This window comes from Rhincodon typus, chromosome 22, assembly GCF_021869965.1.
Source record: "Rhincodon typus isolate 14 chromosome 22, sRhiTyp1.1, whole genome shotgun sequence".
Taxonomy (NCBI): Eukaryota; Metazoa; Chordata; class Chondrichthyes; order Orectolobiformes; family Rhincodontidae; genus Rhincodon; species Rhincodon typus.
The window spans coordinates 30,607,332-30,625,477 of record NC_063353.1 but is presented as its reverse complement, the minus strand read 5'-3'; the positions used below and the strand labels follow the sequence as shown (position 1 = coordinate 30,625,477).

Below are 18,146 nucleotides of genomic sequence, written 5' to 3'. Positions count from 1 at the left end.
CCTGGACACAGTACATGAATTTTTCACCCTCCATGCTCCTCACATCATTTGAAACCCAGTTGATATTGGGATAGTTAAAGTCTCCTACTATTGTTGCCCTTTTATTCCTTCAGGTAGAAGTTTGTCTACACGTGTTCTTCTATCTCCCTCTCACTGTTTGGGGGTCTGTCGTACACTCCTAGCAATGTGACTGCCCTTTTTTTAAAAAATTCCTAAGCTTAACCCATACAGCCTCACTTGTTAGCTTGTTTAGTATAACATCCATTCCCACAGCTGTAATTGATTCTTTAACCAATCCTGCTACATCCCTTCTTTTTTGTTATCCACACTATCCTGCCTTAAGGATCTATATATCCAGTGATATTGAGCTGATAACAGATTCAGGATTCATTTTTTCCTAAATTAAAAGCCTTCTAAAACTTATCCTGCCATCATTAGAGATGTGTGCTCATAGCTCCAAGACTTGCTAATCCTGCACTCCCTTTCATTTACATGGACTATTTTCTTTTAATCTGACAAAATGCATCACTTCACACTCCTATGTTCCAATATTGAGAGCTGAGAACAGAAGAATTACTAATTCAATTTTAAGAAAGCTCCATTGTTGTCAGTTAAAATAAAACTTCAATAAATGAAAATGGAATCTCCAGCTCCTTTTAAAATAGTTCAATCAAGTGAAATTCTGCCTATTTTTATTTCATTCTATATTAAAATCACAATATAGGTCAAGAGGAACTTTTGTCTTATTCAGTTCCAAGGCTGCCCAGTTTCTCATAATAATGCTTAAAAGTTTATTAAATTAATTGAATGTTCTGGCTTAGTATCCTTTCTGAAAATATCAAGTTGGAAAGTAACAGAGTCACGGATTACACCTTCAGCATTAGATAGAATACGCTATGAGAGGAGACCAGAAAGATTACGGGATGTGAAAGAAGGCTATTTCCATGCCAAAGAAAATCACGGCATCAAAATTAAGACTTGAATCAAAATTAGATACTGAAACTTAAAGAAGTCTGTTTCAGGGAGGGAGATTGGACAAGAGTATTGGGTTTGTGCTGGAATTCAACTAGTGATTTACTTTGGGCTTTTCAATATTTAACAAGGGGAATTTGAGTATTGATTCTATGCTGCTCATCCATAGAACCCCTACATTGTGGGGCATCTAGTCCACACTGACCCTCCAAAGAGAGTCCCACCCAGACCCACATCTCTAGCCTATCCCTGTAACCCTGCATTTCCAATGGCCAACCCACCTAGCCTGCACATCCCTGGATGCTATAGGGTGATTTAGCATGGCCAATTCACCTAACCTGCAGATCTTTGGACCGTGGGAAGGAAACCGAAAAACCTAGACAAAACCCACGCAGACACAGGAAGAACGTGCAAACTCCACACAGACAGTAACCAGAGGCTGGAATCGAATCCAGGTGCCTGGCGCTGTGAGGCAACATTGCTAACCGCTTAGCCACTGTGCCATGACAACTGTCACACAAGCTGCCTGAGAACACAAGTAGTGGCGGAATCAAGACAGCTGATAATGGGATAAAGCAGGTCTTGCTAGAGTAAAATCAGAAGCTGACCTCATATCTGAAAATGATATTTCACGTAATTGCGGGAGAGAATTGATCTATGCTTGTATCCCTGGGGACTCCTAAAGTTACTGTGTGCTTGTGCAATGAGAAATAAAGCGAGATAGGCTGTACTTACATAGGCAAGAAAGGAATCAAGGTGGACAATGGAGGAGTCGCTTGAAGAGAATGCAGTGGTCAACTATATTAAGGATGGCATAGTGATCGAGAAAGGATAATGCAACATGATCGCATAGGCAAAATATGAGAGTCACACCTTGGCTTTTTCAATACTATGGGAGAAAGCAGAATTCTGAATGGAGTAATTTAAACTTGGCATTCCAGAAATAACTAGAAGCAATTACTTTACAGGGGATCCAAACTTAGTAGTAATAACAAATCCTGGATACAGACCAGACATGAATGTAAACTATGCATATATAACTAACAGGACAAAAATATTACTAAGTAGAATGAGAGAGGATTACATTGAAACTTATAAAATACTTAAAAAGAGATAGACAGTTTAAGATGTTTCCCTTGGTTGGGGCGTTTAGAACCGGGGGTACAATTTAAAATCATGGGGATACCACTTAGATCCGAGATAATAATTTTCTTTTACTCAGAGGGTTTTGAATCTTCAGAATTCTCAACCACAGAGAATTCTGGAATAAGTTTAAGGTAGAGATTGATAGGGTTCAACTAACAAGTGGCGCACAGAGGTATAGAGATGTGGTGGGTAAATGGTATTAAGAGTTTGATCAGTCATGATCTTACTGAATGGTAAGGCAGGTTTAATGGACTGAATGGCCTACTCCTGTTCCAATTTTTCTATGCCCTAATTGAGAGCCTGTGTAAAAAACAAAAAAAAGACTCCTTGTTCAAGCACAAAAGTTAGTCAGCCTACAAATAGTAAATGTGATGTTGGTTTCAGTTATAAGTAATGAATTGAATAAGGACGATAAGCCAAATGTGCATGAACACCTCGAGAATTACGATCTTAATGAACCAACTGGAAAGTGAAAAAAAAAGTTGTACAAAACCAAAAGATGGGATTTGCCAATATTTAGAAAGCTGGAAAGTGAATTAGCGGAGATGAGGTGAAAGGAGAAATTGGTACAAAGAATTGTACAGTAATATTGAATGCTTTTTCAAAAGAATTCCTAGGACTAATTTTTTTTTGGCTAAGTCTGAGCTGGTCGAGTTTGAGAGTTTGTCACCATGAGACCCAGCAAGTTCTTTCACTGTATCAGACCAAACTCGTTGCATTAATTGTCCACCAGACTCCTAAGATGGCTCACATTTGAGTTCCACTTCATCCTACCATGCTTCATTCTGACAATAGTTTGCCACTGAGCCACAGGCCAGTATCCCCTTGCATTCACGCCATCTTTAAATGCTACGGTACACCTGGACCAGCGCTCAGATTCCAAAGTTGCCCCGCTCATTTCAGGACATGTCCACAATATGTTGGAAAAGGAAAAGATGGCATCATGATTCGTTGACAGACCTGGAGGTCCTTGTGAACAGCGTGGTGCAGAGAAAGGCAATAGTCTTCCAAGAGCACTGAGAGGAGTCCATGCCACTAGATCCTGCCAGCCTGGTAAGCCACCCAGGTCGCAGAGATATGGCCAGCAGAACCGCAAAAAAGTCAAAGACATTTTTGCTTTTGACAGAAGTGTCACACTCTTCTCTCTGCCACTGCATACAACTTCAACCACTCTCACTATTGTCCATAACATCTTCCTTTACTCATTCTCCCCTTTGGCCTCCCACACAACGAATCATGCACACATTCTCTGCTGCCTATTCAATCCTCAATATACAGAGTCAAAGTCATACAGCATAGAAACAGACCCGTTGGTCCAACCAGTCCAAGGTGAACACAATCCCAAACTAAACTAATCTGCCTGCTCCTAGCCCATATCCCACTAAACCTTTCTTATTCATGTACTTGTCCACATGGTCTTTTAAACATTGTAATTGTCCTCACATTCACCACTTCCTCAGGATGATCATTCCACATGTGAACCACTTTCTATGTAAAAAATTTGCCTCATGTCTTTTTAAAATCTCTCTCTGCTCATCTTTAAAATATGTCCCCTCGTCTCGAAATCCCCCATCCTAGGGAAAAGACAACGACAATTAATTCTATTTTTACCCCTCATTACTTTAAAAACTTCTATAAAGGTCACCACTCAACCTCCTACACTCCAGTGAAAAAAGTCCCAGCCTATCCAGTCTTTCTTTACAACTCAAACCTTCCATACCCAGCAACATTCTGGTAAATCTCTTCCGAACCTTCTCCAGCTTAATAATATTCCTTCTATAACTGGGTGACCCAAAACTGGACACAGTATTCCAGAAAAGGTCTCACCAATGGCTTGCACAACCTCAACTTGACTTCCCAACTATTATACTCAAAGAACTGAGCAATGAAGGCAAGCGTGCCAACCGCCCTCTTAACCACTTGTCTATATGTGACACAAACTTCAAAAGAATTATGCACCTGCACCCCTAGGTCCCTCTGTTCTACAACACTACACAAGACTCTACTATTAACTTTATAAGCCCTACCTTGTTTGTTGTACCAAAATGCAATGCCTCGCATTTATCCAGATTGAACTGCATCTGCCATTTTTCAGCTCATTGACCCATTTGATCAAGATCCCTTTGTAATCTCAGAAAAATTTCTTCACTGTCTACTATGCCATCAATTTTGGTGCCGTCCGCAAACTTACCAACCATGCCTTCTAAATCATCTACCAGCTTTCCTCTACATGTGCCAGCATTGACAGTTGTGCTACTCATTGTAGTCCTATTCATTCCCCTCTCATTCTCATTGTAAGAGAAGGTAGCCCATAACAGGAAAGGGAAAGAATGGCTGGGTGGAGGAATGGCAGACATCAGATGCTTACCCCTTGAGGAGAAAATTTTGATCCTCAGAAAGCGGGGATTGTTCCTACACGAATGCTGAAACATCCATGTCTTGCAAAATTACTCTGTATTCCACATCCACTCCCAATAATCACACTGCCACTTTCAATCATTGCGCATCACTTCTAACCACTGATGTGACTTTGCGCTCAATCGTTTAGGGACATACGATCCATGTTCTTCCCTTTTAAAAGCATTCAGAACAGTGTGCGCTGCGGACCCTGCCCTCACAGATCAAGTCATTTATCCTATTCACTTAGTGTGGTCACGCTTATTTTCTTCCCATTACACACTTAATTTCCAGTACAATGCCCGCAGTCTACGGCCCCAAGTGCCAAAGCCTGAAGTTCAGTGCCACCCTGTGACCACTATTTCACTCCCACACCCACGCACATTTTCTCTTCATTTCTTAGGACAGACATGACAGCCTGACCATAGTCCACCCCTTAAATAACATGACCAGAGTGTCCAGGGCAAACATATCCAGAACCCTAACTATAGGTCTCTACAAAGGCATTTTTCTGAATACAAATGAAGGAGTGTAGAATTTTCAATCTTCCATTTTCTAGCACTGTTCCCATAGTCAGGAGGATTAGAAGTTAGTTACCAGGGTCTCACTGATTTCCGTCTTTGCTTCCATCAACAACCTAAGATTACAATGAGTAACTTTTCTACTTTGAGGATGTAAATCTTTGAAGTCCCTCCATTTTTAATCTAATTTATTCTACCCAAAACAACAATTCTGTGACATATCTCTATTAACTCCACCTTTATTGTGACATTGCCAGAAAACTCTTCTCGTGAAGACTATGCAAAGTACTCAGAGTCAGAGATGTACAGCACAGAAACAGACCCTTCGATACGATTCGTCCATGTCAACCAGATGTCCTAAATTAATCTAGTCCCATTTTTAAGCAGTGGACCCATATTCCTCTAAACCCTTCCTATTAATATACCCATTCAGATGCCTTTTAAGTGTTATCATTGTTCCAGCCTCCTCTGGCTGTTCATTCCATACATGCACCACCCTCTGGGTGAAAAAAATTGCCCTTTAGGTCCCTTTTAAATCTATCCCATCTCACCTCAAACCTATGCCCTCTAGCTTTGGACTTTTCTACCCTGGGCAAAAAACGTTGACTATTCATTCTATCCATGCCCTTCACAATTTTATAAACTTCTATAAAGTCACCCCTCAGACTTCAATGCTCCAGGGAAAACAGCCCTAGTCTATTCAGCCTCTCCCTATAGCTCAAACCGTCCAACCCAGCAACAATCTTGTCAATCTTTTCTAAACCCTTTCAAGTTTAACAACATCTTTTCTATAGCAGGGAGACCCGAATTGAATGCAGTATTCCAAAAGTGACCCCACTAGTGTCCAGCACAGACGCAACATAACCTCCCAACTCCTATACTCAATGCACTGACCAATAAAGGCAAGCATACTAAACACCGTCATCATTACCTTGTCTACCTGTGACTCCACTTTCAAGGAACTATGAACCTGCACTCCAAGGTCTCTGTTCGGCAACACTCCACAGGACCTTACCATTAAAGGTATGTAAGTCCTGCCCTGATTTGCTCAGCGAAAATGTAGCACCTCATATTTATCTACATTAAACCCCATCGGCCCATCTGATCAAGGCTGTTGTACCCTCGTGGGCTGTCCACTACCCCACCAATTTTGGTATCAACTGCAAACTTACTAACCATACCACCTATATTCACATCCAAATCATTTATATACAGGACAAAAAAAAATAGTGGAGATAACAAGGTGTACAGCTGGATGAACACAGCAGGCCAAGCAGCGTCAGAGGAGCAGGAAGGCCGACGCTTCGGGCCTAGACCCTTCTTCAGAAATCAAATGGTGGACCCCAGCACCGATCCTTGTGGCACACCGCTGGTCACAGTGCAAAAAGCAACTTTCCACCACCACCCTCTAGCTCCTACCTTCAAGCCAATTTTGTATCCAAATGGCTAGTTCCCCGTTTTCCACATGATCTAACCTTGTTAACAAGTCTCATGCAGAACATTGTCAAATGCCTTACTGCAGTCCATTTACTCCTCTGTCCCCTTCCCAGTATTTGGTAAACCATACTACCCACACTAGCATAACTACTTCTTTCTGCTCCTTACATCTGATCAAGTAGATTCTGCCTTCAAACCCTCATGCATATAATCCCCTGGGTTGTTATATATTTCAGCAATGTTGCTCAGTCCATCTCTTTTTGAATGCCCTATTCCCATTACACACATTACAGCCAGGAATGGTGCATTTGTGGTACTCCCCATGTTTCAATCAGATTTCTATTATTGACACTATATCATATCATATCATATCATTACATGGCAACAAAAGCCTGCAGTTCACCAGCCAAATTTGGCATGTCCACATATTTTTGTACTTGCACTTCAAACTTGCCTCCATCTGCTTTGTACTTCTTGTTTGCCCAATACCTTTTCTTGTGGGTCACACTACAAAGGTTTGAGAAACTGGGTATATTTTCACCAAAGGCTTGGAGGCTACAAGGGGAATCTAACAGAGACTTTAAAATTCAAATTAAAAGTTTTAAAAACAAACAAAATTATTTTACTCTAGTTGGTCAGTGAGAATTTTAAGCCAGAGGTTAGGACCACTTTCTGAAGCATGAAATGCTTCACTTCAGCAAGTGGCTTCAGAGATTATTGCATCTATAAAGGGAAAAGTTGTCTAAACATTTAAAGGAAAAAAATGCACACCTACATGAAAAGAGTAAAGCATTTGGATTAGCTTGGAATACTCTAGCAAAGAGGTAACAGAGACATGAGCCTACTTCTGCTTTGCAGGTTTCTACTGGTATAAATATTAAGCAGGGACAACAAAAAGAATGTTGACCCCAAGGGAATATAGAGACTTGACTATCACATGTTTATCATGTTAGGATACCCCAGAGTACTGCACAGCCGATGAACTGTTGTTGAATATAACAATTTTGTTTTGTAGGCAGAAATCATAATCAATTTGCCCAAAATCCAGCAAACAGCATTGTTATGAAAGATCAATTATTTGGTACTCCTGGTATTGGCACAGGGTGGACTCTAGGCCAAGACATCAGGAAAACTGCCTAATCTTCTTCCAAAAAAAATACCCAAGATCTTTTTCATCCAGCTGAACAGGATGATCTCATCAAAAAAACAGCATTAACACTTCAACATTTGCTCAGTACTGCAAAATGTATCAGCTGACGTTGAGTTCAAGTCCAACAACAAAATCACTGCCACTAACTCAAATTGTCACTACTTGATCGGGAAAGCCCACAGTACCAATGAGCTCAAGGCACAAACAGACCTTTTACAGAAAAAAAAAGAGGGCAGTTCATTTTCAACAAAAGTAAACTGACAGTTGTGTATTAAAGCTGACCAATTGTCCTTCCCACTAAATTCAGATTTTCACCCCAAAAGTGAAAACTGTTTCTGTTATTTGTATGATGTGGCAGAAAATGTCAAGCTGGGATACTGCCCGAGGAAGGAACAATATCTTTGTTTTACAGTTTTCAAGCTTCAAGAGCACTTAGCAGCATTTCATACAAATTCCATAAAGCAACATCATCCTTGCGCAGTGTTACCTAACAAACTACAAGGAATTTCGATTAGCAATTCCATTGATTTAATATCTTACCTCCTTTTCTGTAAGTCGCACATCATGGGGATAAACAAGCTGAGGACCAAAACAAACAAAAAACAAACAACTCAAATTGAAGAATTTATCTTTCATTTAAGATTTCTAAAGTGTCCAAAATATTAAATATTTCTTTCCCCCAAATAATTTGTCTCAAATCTTTACATTTATATTTGCAGCAAGTGCAATAATGGAGGACTGGTTGATGCAATGCAATTCTAAATAATAGACAATTTTTAAAATCCCATGTGCTCCTTTGTGTGGCACTTCTACAGAATGGCCTTTGAAAGTCTGTAAGTGTACAACATCTACATATAAACCTAATTTATCCAGTCTGTTACTTTGAGAAAGCAGAATCAAGGAACACAAACCATGCTTGGCTGCTGTAATTTGTATGAAAGTGAATGAAACTCTAGACAAGCTTATTCTAAAAGAAGGTGGGGTGGGGTGGAATGGGAGTGGGGATGGGGGAAGGACCTACGCATGTACAAAAAAGTCACACTCAACAAAATCTCAATCTGTACAGTTCGGCACTGTCTTTCAAATAATTGCAGCCTCGGTTTTTCTTTTTCATGCACCCAATCATGGCTCCACACCTGCCCTTAAAACCCTATCACTGCCTCAAATGATTTTTGGAGAGATAGCACTGATGGAATGTTTATTCTATAAATCATGCTATGCTGAAGAAAAAAAAGCTTTTACAGATCATTGGACACTCACATTTTCTCATAACATTCAGAATCTGGATTTAACAAAAAACAAACAAACACAGTCACCTAATAGCATATGTGCCTACTTGACAGGACAACACACATCACAGGTAATAGACTTCAGCTAATGGTACATGAAATTTCTAACTTATTTAATATTATAAATGATAATTACAACAGCATTTGCATAGCTGGAACTGCATTAAAAGGTACATTGACATTTTAATTTGCGGTGGTGTCTACTTAGAATTACCATTAGATGATTAGGATTTAAAAACTGCAGCAAGTTACTGAATAGTGAGGAAATGGGGTAAATCAAACCCAAATGAACTGGGTAAGCAACACTGTGCATTTCCAGATTTTAAGATTTGAAATTAACATCACAAAGACATGAAAGAAGTGCAAGCTAATGTAGGTGAATGTATTGTCACACCAGGCACAGTGGGGGTTGAGACAGTGAGAGAGCGAGAGAGAGAGACACAACTTGCGGCTGAATCTAAAAATACTGAATTTTTATGAGCTTCCTATGAGATACTTCAAAGGAACTGAAAATTCGTACACATTCATTTGACTTAAATACATCCTCATCATAAATCTGAGCTGACAAGCTTAATTTAGTTTCGTATTTCTTAATGTTTATAATTTTGTTTTTAGATATAAGAGCATGTCTACAACTAACATTTGACTGGTCTACAGTTTCTCTTATTGTATCCTTTAAAAGATATTCTTGAACTGGAAACAGGCATAAAAGACTAGCACAACAAGGTCAGATTTTGAAAGAATTGCAGGTGGGAGATAAATGGGAGGAGGAGCCAACAATAAAAGGAAAACAATAACATTTGAAAGTGGGACATGGAGGTGAGGATGAGAAATAAGGAAAATGTCTAAAAACTGGTCTTCAATTTTTTTTTTGAAAAGTTAAGTGCAGAAATTGCTGAGTAAGAAACAGTTAGCAAAACAAGTCACAAGTGATGGAGTACATTTAACTCCAACTTACCAGACAGTTTTTCCCACTGCATGAAGTGTGAGAATATATTTTGTCTCTTGGTAGCAACAATAACTGGCATTTATTGAGCAACTTTAACACAAAAAAAATTCCTAAAGTCCTTCACAGACATAAAATGGAACAAAATTCAACTCCATTGACGGAAACAGTTGCAGTGTTAGGCTAGGCCCCGAATAAATTAACGTGAAAACGAGAACTTTCTATTTGAAAATCATGGTTGGGGGTGGGGGAGTAAACAGGCACAAGAGTCCATGCAAGTCAATAAGCCTGGGGTTTCAAGTGGGTAGGAGTTAATGAGGTGTATAATAGAAGTAGCAGGGTTTTGGTTAAACTGAAGCTTTGAAAAGCTGGGAAATAGTCAAGTCTGGAGATGACAAAGGCATGGATAAGTACTTCAGCAGATGGACTGAGGTGGGATAGAAATGGGTAAAGCTATTGGACAACCACTGCCCATCTTTGAGTTGGAAGATATGAAGAATCAGTTCAAGGTCAAAAAGACACTGAAATTGCAAATAGTGTGGGTAAACTACAGAGAGTGCCTGGGAAAGGAAATGACAGTGCAGAATTTTTTGTAGTGTTAAGTGCCTGTTAGAGGTGTCAAACCTGAGAAAATTATGGCTCAGCCAGGACTGGATGCTGAGAAAGCCATCTGACAAGATGGAGTCAAGTCGCCATAGTCCCGGCGACCATAGGGCTGTTCTTTCATGACTAGTGTTGGGTCACCACGTCTAAGGGAGGGGCGAGGTCCAGAAGGTGGGATCTTCACGGTGACCTTAACCGGTGCTGAAATTGAACTCGTGCTGTTGGGGTTCGCGCTGCATCGCAAACCCGCCGTCCAACCAACTGACCGACAACGTAAGGAAGAATCAAATAGAAGCATCCCAAAACCAGTCCAGCTCGTCCCTGCCTCCCTAACCTGTTCTTCCTCCCACCTATCCCCTCCTCCCACCTCCAAGCCGCACCTCCATCTCCTACCGACCAACCTCATCCCGCCCCCTTGACCTGTCCGTCCTCCCTGGACTGACCTATCCCCTTCCTAACTCCCTACCTACACTCACCTTTACTGGCTCCATCCCCGCCTCTTCGACCTGTTTGTTTCCTCTCCTATATCCCTCTTCTATCCGCCTCCCACTCTCTCCCTACTTATTTCAAAACCCCCTCCCCCTTTTCTGATGAAGGGTCTGGGCCCGAAACGTCAGCCTCTCTGCTCCTATGATGCTGCTTGGCCTGCTGTGTTCATCCAGCCCTGCACCTTGTTGTCTCGGATTCTCCAGCATCTGCAGTTCCTACTATCTCTGACTATTTTAAAATCCACCTTGAGTAATCACATGTTGAAAGGTTCGAGATGGTCAAATTCTTGTTCCAGTATTTTTCTTCTTTACTGATTAGATAATGTTTCTGAAACACCAGAAGCCCTCTAGTACATTTCTTAAATGCTTCATTCTTCAGGCATAAGCCACTTGACAAGTCCTTGCAAGCTATTCAACAAAGAGTAGATGCTGCAGTTGCAGATGACGTCACAGCTAAAGATGTTGTTAAGTAACTTTAAATTCCTCCTGACTGCGTGAATCTCATGAAAAATATTTTTATGATGAGTGATTCCACCTGGGGCTATATTTTCCTTAGTTTGCAATGTGAAAAAACTGATTGTGGGAGTGAATCAGGGAGTGCAGCTGAGACTGTAAGCTCAGATTGTTCAGCACTGAAAACCGCATTTCAACCCCATGGGGGCAGACTGAAGTTCTAAACTGTCAGCTTCACAAAGATCACTAATATTTTTACAGAAATGGGTCTGGTTACAGGAATAGGCCTGGGTTGCAGTAATTGGAATTTTCTGGCATGGCCAAACAATCCAGGCACGCCAGAAGACAAGAAGAAGATTAGAATGTAAGGATATTTATCTTCTACTCATATGTTCCAAATGTTGAGCTAGCCAATAAAGATACTCCCCCAAAAAAAGTAAAAATGTCCATAGAACTTGTAGTTGAAAATTTCACTTGGATTCTCAGGCTGGAGCGCAGTTGTAATGAACCCACAATAGCATAGACCAAACAACACACACAGGAAGTAGTCAGGCCAACTGCTGTAAAGCAGTGTTTGTATTTTACCACTATTCTGTCTGCCTCATTTAGTATTGGATTTATTATCTTATATTCACGGTCCCTGGTTTTCAAATTATATTATGACATGATAAGAATTGTTGCTGTTGGGAAATGACACCAATGCAGCCCTCCAGTAGAGTATTAAGCCAGCAAGGCAATCTGTGCCTTTTGATTTTGGCCTTTTTCCCTTGGCTGCAGGAATCTGATTTATTAATTTGCCTGTTTTAACTTAAGACAGACTTTGTTCTCCCCAGGCATCCCTGCACTCTCCAATATGTCTCAAACGTTATGTGTATTGGGATTTCTTTTAGGTATTCTTTCGATCAATTTCATACAAGTGTCCTCTAAGCTGTGTTGGCACATGGCCACGTGGCACCACAAAAACCTGGAATCTGTTGCATGGGGAACAAACAGGTTCCGCCCAAGTCAGCAGCTTCTCTGAACATCCGGGAAGGGGATTGGATTTGGGAGCAAATCTAGTTTTGATGGACGAATGGGATTATTTCTAATTTTCCCAAAGTTGTCCCTGAAGGAAGCCCTAGTTCATTTGGTGCTATAAAGATTCATAATTAGGTGAATGGTTGACACAGGTCTCCAATCCACTGGAAAGCTGCAGTAAAATGGCCCCCAGTTACTGTAAGCTCCAATGCAAAATCCCATAGAAAGATAATGGAGGTAGTGGTCATGTCAGTGGGCTAGAAATCCAGAGGCCCAGACTTTTGTTCTGGGGAGATGGTTCAAGTTCCCCAGTTGGATTAATAAATCTGGAAATAAAAACTGGCCTCATTAATCATGATTATGCAATCCTTGTTGGTGGCCACAGCCCATCTAGCACACTAATTTCCTTCCTTAAGGGAAGGAAATCTGCCGTCTTTGCTGTGGATCTGGAGTTACATGTAATGTGGTTGATTTTTAACTTCCCCCTGAGCAAGTCACTCAATTCAAGGGCAATTAGGGCTGGGTAACAAATGCTGACCTTCTCAGAAACACCCACGTCCTAAGAAATAAAAAAGATGTGGACTTGTATGAACAGTGGATTCTGTTCATTCACTGGTCCCATTGGTTTTATAAAAAAATATCCTTTTTAATAAACACGGAATGGCAAAAATGTCATGGGAAAATTCTATTGTCGTACTTGGTGTGTTAATTCTGTGCTGTTTCCCAAGGTTAAGTGATTGAAAGGCATTGTGAAAAATTTCTTCCGAAATCCTAAAACCAGCTGAACAAATTCTCAGGCCACATGTGCTTGACCACCAACACTAATCAGCCTAAAACCAATGGCCTTGGCAACACCAGAACAGCCTTGTTATTCCAACAATAGTTGCATTTCTATATGTGTCTTCAGAAACTTGATTAAGAACTTGAGAAATTGAAACAATATGCTATTTAGCCTTTTCAATCTGCTGAACCATTCAAATAGACCATGGTTGCTCCTCTACCATATCTTGACCTTCTTGTATTATTCCACAATGCCAAATTCCCTCAGTAGCCAAAAGTTAATCAATTTGTCATTGAACCTACTCATTGACCAAATGGACACAGTATCTGTAGTGGAGAGCATGGATGACATAGTCACTAAGGAATAACACATGGAATAAAAAGCATATTCAAAATAGCTGCTATGTAGTGGCCTTACATATAAACAAGAGACAGAATTCATTTGAAACTGTTGATATTTAAAGAGAAATCTTAAGCACATTGTTTTAGCAAATAAAGCAATGCCACAGGATTTTGTTTAAACAAAGCAGACTTTGTAAGTAAAAGACTTAAGCTAATAAATAACACTTTATAGTATCGTATGTTATGCATCGAGGTTTACTGCTTGTTTTCCTCAAGAATTACCTGATAAGATTCTTCAAGGTTTGAAGTTATTTACTTTTATGTGGAGTAATGAAATGTATGTTACAGTCCTTTCAACAATTCTCCTTGGCTCCAGCTATTCTTAGAGGTAAAGCTCTCATTTACCGTTTCTTGATTGTGGAGGTCTCCACCTCTTCTCTGGTTACCTTTCTAATATTTTCAAGTTAATCAGCTTATTTGTTTTGCTGCAAAACTCTCTAGGGCCAACTGTAGATTCTTCCTGTAGCTTCAAACTGGGCAATCTTCCAGCATCTGTTTCTTCAAAAAATTCAAACTGAGGTTGAACCTCTGTTGCATTCCACTTGATGAATGATTGCTATAATTTTATTTTGCAGTCAGAGCAAGCCTATCCAACAGTGATTTACTTTGGTTATCCTTTATTGATGAACTGCAGACTACACAGGGTCCAAACTGGAGCTGTTCTTTCCCCAGCCATTAGCCAGACAGATTGAAATCAGAATTTTCCTAAACTCTGCCCATCTCCTCTGCCTGTGCTAAGAAGTCCTCAAATGGTCTTTGAGATTAATTATCCTTAATGTAGAATTTATTCTTGTGATCTGATGAAGTGAATGTGTTGACAGTCTTTTTCAGAGTTTATTGAATACTTTTAAACTAATATAGCTCCAAATCCCAGACAAAAACCTCTATCTGGCCACCCTTTTTCCTTGTAAATATCGTCGTCATAATGAGCCAGATTTTTTTTGAGGAGTGGCAATCTCGAGCAAATTGGGTTAGGTCCTGCAGTGGGGAGGGGATTGGGTCAGGTCCTGTCGAGGAGTGATTGCCTGTCTCATCTGCTACAGCTGGGAGATGTAGGGCAAGGGACATCCAGTCAGAGTCTGGAGGTTGTGCGTGGTTTGAGGAGGGTGTAGTTTATGGTTTGTGAGGGGAGTATGGAGTCGGTTTTATAGTTAGACGAGTTAAGACAATTACTTGAATTTTTTGGTAGCCAGATAGTTGCTGTTTGTAGATGGACGTTGTGTGTGGAGAGTTGGCAGAATCCAATTTAAATGGAGATTTTCAGAGGGATCCAGGCATCGAGGAATTTCCCAGGAGAAAATTCAGTTTCCTATGCAGTTACTTTGGAGTGTGGTATGATAAGGATTCTGCATGGTCCCTGTGCTTAACTCCAAATGATGCTGGAATAACTGTTCAGCCGGTAGAAAATCTTGGCCCATTCTCCAACTCCTCGGCTGCTTGTGGCTCCCTCTTTGTCTGTCTGCCTGTCTGTCTGTCTGTCTCTCTCTCTGTTCTCTCTTTGTCTCTCTGTGTCTCTCCCTCCTATTTTGACATTATTAAACAAACAAGGTTCATCATTCAAGCTATAGAGACAGTAGAAATTGCCAGTGCTGGAGAATCTGAGATAACAAGGTGTAGAGCTGGATGACAATCTCCCCACCCCCGACCTTATCCCAAAACCAGCCCATCTTGTCCCCGCCTCCTTGACCTGTCTGTCTTTTCTCCCACTTATCCGTTCCTCTCACCCCAACCCCCACCTCTACCTCCTACCTACCAGCCTCATCCCCACCTCCTTGACCTGTCTGTTTTCCCTTGACTGACCAAACCCCATCCTAACTCCCCACTGACACTCACCTTTACTGGCTCCATCCCTGCCTCCCTGATCTGTCTGTCTCTTCTCTACCTATATGCTCATTTATCCACCTTCCATACGCCTCCCCTTCTCCATCTATTTATTTCTGAGTCCACTTCCCCTCCCCCATTTCTGAAGAAGGGTCCAGACCTGAAACATCAGCCTTCCTGCTCCTCTGATGCTGTTTGGCCTACTGTGTTCATCCAGCTCTACACCTTGTTATCTCCTCTTTCAAGCTGTTATTTTTGAGAAACTCTAACAATCTCTGAAATCCAGCTTGTAAATGACTTTACCATGGTAACATTCATCTTCTTGGAACTGAAAGTTACTGCTACATTATTAACATGAAGCATGAATTAGATATTTGCAACAAAGGACAACAGTTTGGGTGAAGAGCTTTGTTTATCGAGAGTTTCAAAGGATAGAACTTTCATGGATTGAAGGCTGATGGTCAAGTAAAGATTGCCAGACTGAAATGCATGTGGATAGAGGGCATAAAGTCTGGATTAGAGTGTGACATTGGGAGCTAGGCATGCGCATGAGGAATTTGTAAACTAAAAGAAAAGCTTTGAATTTAGAATGTTGGAAACCACTAACTGATGATTTTTGATTATCAGTGGGATGTAATGTTTGGGATGCGAGCAGCTACAAGCATTAAATTTTGTATCAGGCGAAATTGGGGATGCAACTGAAAAGACCATTCACAAAGGGAGCAAAGACGTTTGTGGTTTCAAAAACAGTATAAACCAAGCAGTATAGTTTTGAAGAGCCGATTGTTGTTTGAAATTGGTGACAGAATCCAAAAGATTTATAAATTAAGTTCGAGTTGAATGGTCCACAGAAATGGTGCACCTTTAGGTGATTGTTCTGACAGAGCATCTGATGAGGACAGTGGAGCAAATGTAGCTGTTGAAAGCCAAATGGGATTGTTTTGTAATTTTCCCAATGTTTTCCCTGGATGATGTGCTGGTTTTACGCTGACCAAATTTCCAAACAAATCAGAATATCAATATCTGAAGTTATAACCTTCAGTTTAGTGATCAAGCGAAAGTTACTTTGCTGAGAATGTAATCCACAGATGTGATTGTTTACAACAGTTTGGGGTAGGTGATATGGGAAGTAATCTGCCAACTGTTTAGTAGCTTTTGTTAGACTTTGTACTGTGCCACTGCTGCCAACCCCCTGCTGCAGGTCTCTGAACTAATAGCAACTCAGCAGGCCTGCCAAAGCCCACAGCAAGCATGTTCCAGTGAAAACATAGTTTCCCAGATGTGATATTTACTTCTGGTATTGCTCAAAGCTGCTTGAGGCCTGTGTGGCCAGATTTAAAATTTAAAGTTTATCCTCAAGGCCTTAACATTGGAAAGCAAATGATTGTATTTCTCACCCAGTCATTTCCATTTCCCTCCACATTTATTATAATGAGGTCAGCTGTTCAAACTCAGGCTTAGAATATTGCCTGGGATGGAGCAGTTTAGCTATGAAGAGAGACTAGGTAAGGTTAGGTTGTTTTCTTTAGAGCAGAAAATGCTGTGAGGGGACCTGATTGAGAGGAATGGACAGGGTGGATAGAAAGCAGCCTTTATTTGAAGGGTCAAGAACAAAGGGCCATAACTTTAAGGTGAAGGGCAGGACGTTTAGAGGGAAGTTCAGGAAAAGGTTTTTCCACCAGAGGTTGGTGGGAATCTAGAATGCACTGCCTGGACAGTAGTTGAAGTGGGAAGCCTCACAAACTCACAACCGAAATTCATCCCAAGGAAGAATAAACATACTAAGGGGAGGGTGATGCAATCATGGCTGATAAGGGAAGTCAGGGACTCCATAAAGCAAAAGAAAAAGCATACAATATGATGAAGATTAGTGGGGAGCCAGAGGAATGGCAAGCCTTTACAAACCATCAAAGGATAACTAAAAAAGCAATGTGGGGGGTAGAAGATGAAACAGGAGAGTGAATTAGCTAGTAATATAAAAGAAGATTGCAAGAGTATTTTCTTTTAGTTATCTAGAAAGTAAGACCGAGGCAAAAGTGGACATTGGACCACTGGAAAATGAGGCTGTGGAGGTAGTAATGAGGAACAAAGAAATGGCAAAGGAACTGAATAGGTACTTTTAATCAGTTTTCATAGTGGAAGATACCAGCAGCAGGGAGACAGCAAAATAGGGTTGAAAAATGCACCAACCATGATCAAATGGCAGAGCAAACTTGATGGGCCGAATGGCCTAATTCTGTTCCTATGTCTTATGTTCCAACCTTTAAAAAGCACTTGGATGTACTCTCAGTGTCATAACATTCCAGGCTATGCACCAAGTGCTGGTAAGTGGGACTAGTCTAGATTTAAGGGTAGTTTTATGTTGGGTGCAGACTCCATGGGCAGAAAGGCCTCTTCTGTACTATATGATTCCATAATCCCTGAATTATCCATGAAATGCTTCTGTGAACTTTACAGAAAATATTAATATATTTCTGAAGTAGGCTCATAAAACTGTACACAAGTTGTCACAGCTGAAACTGGTGCCTTACTCTGGAATATCAATTTTTTTTACATATAGGTGCTGACAGCCTTTAAAATTTTCCCTCCCTTTGCTCATTTTCAACCAGGCAAGAAGAGATTATTCTATTACTGTTATAACTAGTAAACCATTATAACTAGTAAATAGTGGCATGACGCAGGAGGTAAGTCACTCACAGCAGAATGCCCAACCTTTGATCTACT

At 40.6% G+C, this 18,146-nt stretch overlaps 1 protein-coding gene across 1 annotated transcript in view; it reads right to left on the bottom strand.

Moving 5' to 3' along the window:
* Nucleotides 1-18,146, bottom strand: part of LOC109913411 (DENN/MADD domain containing 6B) — a 99,117-nt gene that overhangs the window by 70,709 nt on the left and 10,262 nt on the right. The window contains exon 3 of the mRNA XM_048609969.1: nucleotides 8,164-8,202. Within this exon, the coding sequence (XP_048465926.1) occupies nucleotides 8,164-8,202 (39 nt within the window). The remainder of the gene's footprint in view (nucleotides 1-8,163; nucleotides 8,203-18,146) is intronic.